Below are 11,615 nucleotides of genomic sequence, written 5' to 3' on the forward strand. Positions count from 1 at the left end.
TTCCTAAACAAGACATCATAAACTCACCTCCAGTAAGAGAGGACCTAGGACTTCACTATTCAGTATGCTAGAATTACTTGATGACACCTCGCTTTCTTGAAGTTCATCTCTTTCACCAGCAGCTGTAAAACAAGGAAATCATTACAAATTATCCATATGCTGACTGGCAACTCCATTAACACCAATTTCCTTTACATTTATAATCGGGACTCACTTTGGAAAAAACTTCAAAAGATACAGGAGAGTGGTTTGCTGGATTGAAGCATATTCATTATGAACACGATGTCTGTAGTTGGTTCAGAGATGTTGGCAGACAATTACGGTAACAATTTCTGCAAATGTTATCTTCAACTTCACTCATTTCAAAGAGTACCAAGACAATGGATTGTTGTATTGTTGCCTTTGAAAGGTGAGGAGTCCAAGTACATCAGGGTGGAAATGCAGAAGGATGGAGTCAACATGATCAGTTTAGGCCTACAATCTGGATGTTATTTATTGCCATAAAGGAATTTAAAGACCCATCCTGTGGATAAAATATTCCCCACACCTTTACACCACCTCCCAAACTTTGTACTGTTGGAATACAAGAAGGTTCAAGTGCTCCATACAATATTTTTACTTCCAACTCTGATAGAGAAAATGGTAAAATGTGGCTCATTAAACGACATTACACACTTTCAGTCATCCACTGAACACACACACACTGTGTTCTAAGAATCAGCCGTGATTTCCTATTTTTATTTGATATCAGCAGTTTTCAAACTAGCTATCGGCCATTATATAATTTTTGTAATATCCTTAAAAATCCTATGCACTGTCAAAAATATTAAGTACGACATTATTTTTTATCTGTCCAGATTACAAACCTATCCAAACATATTTTCCTTTGGTATATAGCCAATAGATGGCAGCAGATGACACTTGCTAAAAACAAAAAGGCACATAATGTCATGTTCTTTCACAAATCAGGAAGATCTCTGCTCTTCCCTACTGATTTTTCTAAAAACATTTTATCAGATTCCTCAATAAAAAGTTCAGGTAAACTGTCCATAAAATACTACAGGTACAATAACTTTTTAAAATTGAACTATTCATTGTTTGTATTATTCTATTCCTTACTAAGATGACTAGCAAAATCTCGATTTCGAGTGTCGGTACACAAACGGCGTTACTCTGTGATCAGATAACTGTAGAATGTATTGAAAATATCATGAATTAGCCAGCTTTTCTGCACTTAAGGTCTCCCTTACCTTGTTGTTGTTGGATTCTGTGGATCTGGCTGACAGTTTCCTGGATTATGGCACACTTTTCTGGCTTCACAGACAAGGAACTCATGTCAGCTAAACTAGCGGAGATGAGTTCTGCTAACTCTTCAAAACATACGCTCTCTCGAGGTTGGCAATTTCTGTCATTAAGGCACTTGTTCCTGTACATTTAAAAGGAAACTCAATTTGCTTATCATTCCACGACCTTCTATAAAAGTGTTTTGTACTAACAAACAAATAAAACTTATTATTAAACTATGTTAAAGATACTACACCTACATGTACCTGACCCATAAAAAAAAAACAGTTACATTTCACAACCTTATGTACACTATAAAATATTCATATGAAAACTGACAATTACTTACATATTTCTGAATTTGTGTGAACTGATTATTTATTTTAGCTTCGTACCTTCCAATATAGTGTTTCTAATCGTCTTAATGTAGTAAAAATTGAAATGGCTGCCAAGGCCTTGAACTTCTCATCCAATTGGTCCATTTAAACTCCAGCCTCAATCATCATCAAGTTCGTTCCTCATAACTTGTGACATGAAAACACCAGACAACTCTAGATTTGTTGCATTTGTTTGTTTTCTTTAGTACCACACAAAAGCAACATTTAATGACATGCACAGCACTTATATCTTTGCCAATCATCCATATTCAGTAGACCTGCGAGGTGAGTGATGCCACACAGACCATCAGGGTTAAGCCAATGAAACAAATGTCACACAAGATGTAGGTACATGTGTTTCTTATTGCATAAAATATTAAAATGTGGTTAACAATTCAATACTTTTTAATGAATCATCTATTATTCAAAACACTTGTTGACAGTAACAAGAACATGATAAAATAAGTGTGTAAAATTTGGTTAAAAATCAAGCAAGTTTTAAATTTCTCAAAACAGTAATGCTAGGACTTCAAATGGAAGAGAAGGACTACAAGAGACACATTTCAAATGTAAGAGAAGGACTGCAAGAAACACATTTCAAATGAAAGAGAAGGACTACAAGAAACACATTTCAATTGTAAGAGAAGGGCTGCAAGAAACACATTTCAATTGTAAGAGAAGGGCTGCAAGAAACACATTTCAAATGTAAGAGAAGGACTGCAAGAAACACATTTCAAATGGAAGAGAAGGACTGCAAGAGACACATTTCAAGTGTAAGAGAAGGACTGCAAGAAACACATTTCAAATGGAAGAGAAGGACTGCAAGAAACATTTCAAGTGTAAGAGAAGGACTGCATTCAATTGTAAGAGAAGGACTGCAAGAAACACATTTCAATTGTAAGAGAAGGACTGCAAGAAACATTTGAAATGGAAGATAAGGACTGCAAGAAACACATTTCAAATGTAGGAGAAGGACTGCAAGAGACACATTTCAAATGGAAGAGAAGGACTACAAGAAACACATTTCAAATGGAAGAGAAGGACTGCAAGAGACATTTCAATTGTAAGAGAAGGACTGCAAGAGACACATTTCAAATGGAAGAGAAGGACTGCAAGAAACACATTTGAAATGGAAGAGAAGGACTGCAAGAAACACATTTGAAATGGAAGATAAGAACGGCAAGAAACACATTTGAAATGGAAGAGAAGAACTGCAAGAGACACATTTCAAATGTAAGAGAAGGACTGCAAGAGACACATTTCAATTGTAAGAGAAGGACTGCAATAAACACATTTCAAATGGAAGAGAAGGACTACAAGAAACACATTTGAAATGGAAGAGAAGGACTGCAAGAAACACATTTCAATTGTAAGAGAAGGACTGCAAGAAACACATTTCAAATGGAAGAGAAGGACTGCAAGAAACACATTTCAAATGGAAGAGAAGGACTGCAAGAAACACATTTCAAATGGAAGAGAAGGACTGCAAGAAACACATTTCAAATGGAAGAGAAGGACTACAAGAAGGAAGATATATATGAATGGAACAAAAAGACAGGGAACTTCGAACAGAAAATAAAACCTTTTACTTTTGTCATTTTAACAAATTCATACAAAAAACTCAACTTAAAGAAAACCAAGCTTATGAATATAATAAAATAATTAACAGGTTGCTAAATCTAGACTGACTTCTGAATTTATAACTACAATGAGTAGAATTTCATGAAATACATATATTAAGGATGAGTTAGTATGCACATTATCTCTTTGAAACACATCAAATTATAGTTTAAAAACAAATATTATAGTTTCACACACACAAATCTATACTCAACTATGTTGAATAGTAATTCAAGTTGTATCTGTGTTAACCTAACCAGGTGCTTCTCTACAGCTGTTTTTGTCAATCTATGTAAATTTCCTAGTAGGTTTTTCCAGAAATAAAAGTTGTTTAATTTAAATTATTCTTCACAGACATTCAATTACTCTTGTTTCTTAAGGTTAAGATTACACTTTTGTAAATTTTAAATAACAGAAGTTTAAATAAAAAACAACAACATTTAATGATACACAATGAATATCTAGAAATGAGACTGTCCCAGTCTCAAAATACAATAAAAAAATTTAACTTAATAAAGACAAAATACCACGAGATTGGAAAGTTTCATACACTCAACATGTTTCTACAACTTAAACTCCCGATGATGACGATGCAGTAAGACATCGAAACATGATGAGTGTATAAAGTATTTACTGTGTATCTTTAAACGTTGTGTTTTCTTTACATGTCTCTGTTACTCCTATTCTTTATTTAGTGTATATCCAATAACACAATATCCCACAGCTACTATTAATACACAGGATAAATCCCCTAGTCACATATGAACGATAATAATTGTCATCCTGTTATATCTGAAAAGTCGTATCAAGTGCAGAAATACTTGCAAAAAAATGTACTTTTAATTTTATAATAATAATAATACTGTATATATAATTATTACAAACTGTAAAAAAAATTTATGTACACAAATATGTATATAAATTTATAATGAAGAATTGCTAAAATGAATTGAAAATAAAAATGGAGATTACTTACAGATACAACTCTGGTAAATTTTCAGTGGTAGCACTCCTGTTTTCATTGGTTACATTAGACACAAGGCTCATGTTAGGCTACGGAAAGACAAAAACATCACAGCAGCTGATCCTATGAGAAAATAAACGTACTAAATAACTCTAATTCCAGCATGGAATTAACTTTATTATACAAAAAATGTACAGATTTTAAAAATAGAATCTAATAGCTTGGTTATTTGTTCATAAATAAGAGTGGGATCTTGGTCTTATAATTAATACATATATATATTTTCCCTACCAGATATTTCTACAATGTGATGTAACTGGTAATATTCAAATAATTTTAGATGGTATTTAAGATTTTAAGCAACTTGTCAAGCTAAAATTAACCAAATTAAAGTGTCTTAGTTTGAACGTAACTCTTTCTCAAATGACTCCTGTGGTTTATGGAAATTTTGGTACCAAAACTAATCCTTAGCATTGTACGTTTGCTGACTTACCACTGAGCCACTTATAGAAATACCAGAACAGCTACCAATAATTGTTTGACAGCATCACCTGGTGTTCAGTTTAAAGAATGTTGCATAATAAACGTAACAAATATGCCATAAATAGTTAGGCATAAAATTCATACTATTTAATTTGGTTGTTGATAAGCACAAAGTTACACGATGAGCTAGCTGTGATCTATCCACCACAGGTATCAAAACCCAATTTTTACTACCATCAGCCTGCATACCTAATGGGGACAAATTCATAAAAAGTAAGAAATCTTTAAATATTCATGAACAATGTTAAAATAATCTGATAAAACTGAGACCTTTATTGAATCAAGATTAATCAAACAATTTGTGGAAATTTTAATCACCAGTACTTACCACACAGAAATAAAACTAGGTTAAAGAAGGCCATTTATCACATCAAAGTTACCCAAATAAAGAAACCATCACAACCTTACCAATAACCCTTCATATGAACTCATTCAATAACAAAACTAAGAATTCAAACTACCATAAGCAACACACCATCTGGCTCACTAAGACAGCGTAATCCTTTAGATACTCAAACATTTGAAGTATTTTTAATCATTTATCATTTAAATCTGAAATAAACAGAAATAAAAAAACACTGGTAGCCTAGACAACTTAATACAGAAAATGGCACCCATGGAATCCTCGTTTATCATTTAAATCTGAAATAAAACAGGAATAAAAAAAAACACTGGTAGCCTAGACAACTTAATACAGAAAATGGCACCCATGGAATCCTCGTTTATCATTTAAATCTGAAATAAAACAGGAATAAAAAAAAACACTGGTAGCCTAGACAACTTAATACAGAAAATGGCACCCATGGAATCCTATTCTGATAAATTAAAGTTAACAAGAAGTTACTCCCAATCTTTTACTGGTAATTCATGATGGGAATATGAAAAGGTATTCATATAACTTAGTCAAGAGGAACTCAAGAAATACATTTTTACAGCTTTATCACAAGTATAATTTAATGAGCTAACTAGCAATTTGAAAACTGTGAAAATATAGCAGAAGTGACATACAGTAAACAATGATTGGGAAACAAGAAGGGTAGAATCTGAAAGTTTTTAATGATTCATGGGGAATACTTCCACCACCTAAAAAAAAAATTGCTGGCCTGCAGTTAACAATTCTACAAGTTAAACACAGGGAAGCCCAAAATTTATGATGTCACCTAGGATATTAAGTTAACCATTAAGTATATTATACAACTTAAACAACGAGCACTAACCACAGCACAACAAATAAATCTTATTACATTCGTGTCAAAGTTTTAAGAATATTCAATTTATGTTCAAAAGAGAGAAAATGATTTCTTAACCAAACTGAGAGCCGTTAGTTAATAATCCTGTAACATAACCTTATGTCCTGTAACATAACCTTAAATATTAGGCTAACACTTAACGTAAACACTCTGCTACAATCTCTAGAGACAACACACATAATATAAACACTCTGCTACAATCTCTAGAGACAACACACAATATAAACACTCTGCTACAATCTCTGGAGACAACACACAAATATAAACCCTCTCTGCTATAATCTCTAGAGACAACACACAAATATAAACACTACCTACTACAATCTCAAGAGACAACACACAATTTAAATACTACGTACTACAATCTCAAGAGACAACACACAATATAAACACTACCTACTAAAATCTCTAGAGACAACACACAATATAAACACTACCTACTACAATCTCTAGAGACAACACACAATATAAACACTACCTACTACAATCTCAAGAGACAACATACAATATAAACACTACGTACTACAATCTTAAGAGACAACACACAACTAAAGGACCACAACACCACTGATTCAGTATCAACACACACGACTAGCCACTGAACCAAACATATAAACAGATTGCTGGATTTATCTTTCACTCAACTGGCAAAGTAAATTATTTAGATTCACTGGAAAATGTGTTTATTTGAAATAAAATTTAGCAGCCAGTTCACAAGAATAGATACCCAATCAAGTACACTATATGCTTCCAGAGTCTAAGTCAACTTTTAACTTAAAATTAATTATGCAGCTTAAGGAACGGACACTAGTTACGTGCAAGTATATATGAGTAGCATGGAAACATCAACTGTCATATCAAGTAAAGAACTTTGTTTGACTAATATTTAACATTTTAAAAGTTTTAAAGATAAAACACATGGGTGGGTTAGACATCTAACATGTGGTCCTCAGTACCGGGCATCAGTCTTCGTAAAGAAGAAATCACAGCAGTTTCTGATTACAGTGTGACTAACAAATCCCATAAATGTTCAGACGAGAAAAATGTTTGTAAAGTTAGACATACCATCCACATCATCACAAACGTTTATGTACTTCTGAAATAAATAGCTACGTGAGAACTGTTTGACAAGCAGAAGCAAACATGTTTCACTAGTTGTCAGGACAGTACTGCACAGGAAGGCAAAAATGTTATGAACTGTGTAGGAGGGAATGGAAAGGTCTTTACCAATGTTAAAACACGTAATAAAACTGGAAGCAGTAATAGATCAAAAAGTTTAGAAGTTTGTGGCTAGTAATAACACTGCCAGATTGTCAACATTAAGGGTTAGAGGTCAGTATGATAAATAAGGATGCTCTATTTGACCATTTCATAGGGATATCACAAAAATCTGGTATTTCAGAGGCAGTCACTTGGTTGAAAGAACACCTACATAACACTAATTAATATCTCTAACTGCTTCATAGCATATATTTAGAGAACTTCTAAACTTCCTGGTGTAGAGGCCAAACACTCATTTCACTAATTAATTTTAATCAATAGCCTCTCTATTTATGGAGTCCAGTAGATAATATCCCCCCCCCCCTCCAACATCTTGATACTAAACACACAACGTTTATTATTTTTTGCTTACATTAGTATAAGTACTTAGGTTTCAAACTCAAAACAACAAATGTCAAGTTACATTCAAATATGCTTTAATCTACATTTAGTTGTTTATCTGAAATCTTCTGGCCATAGATATTGTTCTGAAAGAGATGGCCATCTTGTCAACGGTCCCATGTTTGGAGTGATATCTCCATGACCAAGTCACACATCAAAAATGTTCTTAACACATCCTTCATATCTTAAATCAATCTACAATCAGTAGAAATGTAAAAAACTGAAGTAACAAAATAAAACCCATTTTCAAAAGTCAGTACAAAAAAAGCCTTTTCTCATAAATCAGTTATATAATCATATCAGGTACCAAGGTTAAAAAATTAAATTTTCTTTCTTTTCAGTTCCGTAACAAGCTACTAATTTTCTAACAAGTTATATATTTTTTAACTTATACAAGGTACAGAATAAAGTAAAAACGTCTATACTGAACGAAACATACAGCACTGTCACATCCGATGCTAGGGCCATTTTTTGTTTTTGCGTTAACGGTAATAAGTAATATATTATTAATCTTTTCTTTTGCCTTTATCTTATTAAATATGCAAACCTCCCCTGCACGATGTTAAGTGTTCATCCAGAATGAATATTTACTAGCTTTTTAAACTAAAGGCAAGCAAATAAGCCAAGGTTGGAAATAACTAAACCATAGTAAATATTAGACTTATCAAATTTTAGAAACTTTGCAAGACATCATGATTTACGTTTTAACACCATAATAATAGTATAGCATAAATCAAATTACAAATAAGCTTAAGAGTAATAGATTTAAACATAATTCTGTAAGTACGTGAAAAATTATTAGAAACAAAATCAATATACCAATAACAAATAAATTACAAATGTAATTAATTATAAAATTAAAAGGGAGATAACCTTCCCGGTGCTCCATCCGACTTGTCAGTGCACATGTCATTAGTACAGTAGTACCAGCAGGCACAAGTACGATAAACTTTTTGAAGTTAAACCAGAAGCTCACTAATGTTACCGGACTTCTGTAATATCGTGCATTTCTTGAACATTAAAATAAAAAACAAAACCAATATATTTTCTAAACTTATCCTGAAAATTTATTTACACAAAATAATGTTTCTGACAGCCCAAAACATTGGACAGCCGCGAGTACGACCTACAGGTTTAGCCTACTCTACAAACAACTTTCAACCTTCAAAATGGAGGTATAGCAGCAAAATACCGGGAGTGACTACTCTATCAGTGAAGCACGTTGAACTCCGCCATTTCCGGACAATCGTATCTGATCTAAGACTAAATTTTGTTTTCTAACAATTTTTTTAATACCACATTTTTTGAAAACAAATATATTTCGCTGAATTTATATTGAAAACAAAAACAACAATTTTACCGTTATTCCCACCGAGAAAGAAACGCACACGATAATTTATTCCGATACAGATTTTACTTCAATTTTCATAATACCCAGAGCCAAATATTTATATCTTTATCACCCAAAGCTTTTATGGAATTTTAAGTTTTATATCATAACATAAACTGTTCATAAGCACAAAGTTACACAACGGGTTGTCTGTGCAGTCCCCACCGCGGTTATCGAACCCAGCTTTTTAGCGTGACAAGCCTTCAGGCTTACCGCTTTCCCTTGGTGGGACAGCGGTAAGCTTACGAACTTACAGCGCTAAAATCCGGGTTTGATTCCCGCGATAGACAAAGCAGATAGCCTGATGTGGCTTTCTACTTCTAAAAACAAACAAGCTTATCATTGGGGGGTGGGGGGGGGTGTATAAATAGGATATTTATGGGAAAATAACTGCGTATAATACAAAAAAAAATGTTTTTATAGCTTGACTGTGTAGTAATGACGACGTACGAAAAATCTGAACAAGCACTTCGTTAAAATGTACAGCATTTGATGTATTTCGAAATACCAGTGTTGTTGCCACTGTGACACACCTCTTGTACGAATAGCTAGAATTCCTGGAGTGTGGCGAGACTGGAAACAGTTGATAGCAATATTACAACTCCATAACGCTACTAGCAACTACAACGCCTCTAGTAACAAAGACGTAAGCAGTTTAATGGCGCAAACTACACGAGGGCTTCTGCGCTAGGCGTCCCTTATTTGGAAGCGTTAGACCAAATGGACGGCAGTTAGCCAACAACACCCACCGCCAAATTTTTGTTTACTCTTTACCAACGAATAGTGGGATTGACCGTCACATAATACCGCCTCCATCACTGAAAGGGTGAGCATGTTCGGGGACGAGATTCGAACCCGCGACCCTCAGGTTGAGAGTCCCCAAACCACCAGGCCATCATACCCTGTCCAGTGCAAATATTAATACATACTTAAATACTAAATAAATTATATTACGAATTGTTACTTAATACAGTTAACATCAAGCAAAACTATGTACTTCTATAGAAACTAACAGATTGTTACGTCGTTTTTTTTTCTTTTTACAGTCGCAATTTTACTTTCCTGCGCATGTCTAACAGTACTTACAAAAAAAGTGATATTTCAACCAGAATCTATACGACTTAACAACTGAACGCCGAAGAACGATCAGGTTTGTACAGAAAGACCTTAGCCCCCGTAATTGGCTAAACGTTTTTAAATTAAATCTATTTTCCTTACAAAATCAATAGTAGTATGATTAGTACGTTTCTTAAGTTAACTAACGTGTTTTTTCCAAATGGGTTTGGTTTTGAATTTTGTTTTAATTAACGACAATTTCTAATGATTTTATAGTTACTGAGGAAGAGAAAAAACTACTACTTAATCAAACAGAATGCGAGACAGAAATGTATCTATTTAAATATAATAGTACTGTCTGTCCATGTAACTACTTCGCAAGGTGTGGAAGGATCTTCATCAAATTTCGTATAGAGATTCATTAGATCCATGCGGGGGGTACATACAAATTTTCAGTTTTGCATTTTGCGGATTTTTATGGGCGTTTTTCACCAATACTTCGCCCCCTGTTGGTGGACCTTTACCAAATTTGGCAAGAAGGTTTGTTGGGTCCATGGGAAGATACATACAAAGGTGTGGTTTCATATTTTGTATATTGCAGTTTTTATGGGCGTTTTTTTTTTTTTTTACTAATTACGTCTAACTTTTCATGTTCTAAGATAACCTTTCATTAATCACGAATTTACATAACTTCCGTCCAGGGGGCGGGTAACTCCAGATAGTTAAATAATATATGTCATGCAAAAAAGTTTCTTCCTTTTAAACATCATTATGAGGATTAATCTACACATATACACAGTAGTTTATTTATTGAATAATTACAGTTCCTGATCTCACTTGCACCATTTATCAAATGTCCGAAACACAGGACAAACAAATTAAGTGGAAAAATTAAAGATCCTAGCCTTTACAAAATAAATATTGAATTTTTTTCATTCTTGATAAGTTGAAAACGTTTTTATAGCAGATAAGCGAGTCTCTCAAAAATTCTCATGTATTCGTTTTTCCGTTAATTCTACGTGATGTATTTACTTAACAAAAACGTAACGAGATTTTAACCAATTAACTTTTGAACGTTAAATTTCGACTGTGCTACAATATTATTTATTCAGCTTGTTATTTTTTAAAAACACAAAATTACTCCACTTAATCACTTCCATAACCGATAAAGAAGGCAGCAAAGTTTCAAATATTCGTAGAGCTTGACCTGCTAAAAAGGGTTAACATCCGAGTTGTTTGTAATCAACTGCATCCGGTCAACGAAGCAGCTCTAACGGGCCTGTTGACAGGGTAATAAAAAAGCTAAAAACAGGGATTATTTTTAGTGCCTCTGACTTTTTTTTTTAATCGATGGTTAGTGTCTGGTCCTCGAGACTATTTTAAGTACTTAATAGAATGGATCGACAAGGATTCCAAATAATTCACGCGCCGAAAACCACCCTATCGAATTCCTAAGCGAAAAACCGACC

The 11,615-nt window shown here is 33.5% G+C and overlaps 1 protein-coding gene across 3 annotated transcripts in view; it reads right to left on the reverse strand.

The window, feature by feature from the left end:
* Positions 1-7: 7 nt before the first annotated feature.
* LOC111089645 (nuclear receptor coactivator 3-like) overlaps positions 8-11,615 on the reverse strand; it is a 20,674-nt gene continuing 9,066 nt past the window's right edge. The window contains exons 1-4 of one of the 3 annotated variants that reach the window (XM_022402532.1): positions 8,574-8,844; positions 4,258-4,368; positions 1,251-1,426; positions 8-122 (exon numbers count right to left, since the gene is read on the reverse strand). In XM_022402532.1, the coding sequence (XP_022258240.1) occupies positions 16-122; positions 1,251-1,426; positions 4,258-4,328 (354 nt within the window). In that variant the 5' untranslated portion in view covers positions 4,329-4,368; positions 8,574-8,844 and the 3' untranslated portion in view covers positions 8-15. Of the gene's footprint in view, positions 123-1,250; positions 1,427-4,257; positions 4,369-4,872; positions 4,890-8,573; positions 8,845-11,615 lie in introns of those variants that run through there. The other 2 variants (XM_022402533.1, XM_022402531.1) reach the window with 2 other exon arrangements.

The sequence above is a fragment of the Limulus polyphemus genome, unplaced genomic scaffold (assembly GCF_000517525.1).
Source record: "Limulus polyphemus unplaced genomic scaffold, Limulus_polyphemus-2.1.2 Scaffold6890, whole genome shotgun sequence".
Lineage (NCBI taxonomy): Eukaryota > Metazoa > Arthropoda > Merostomata > Xiphosura > Limulidae > Limulus > Limulus polyphemus.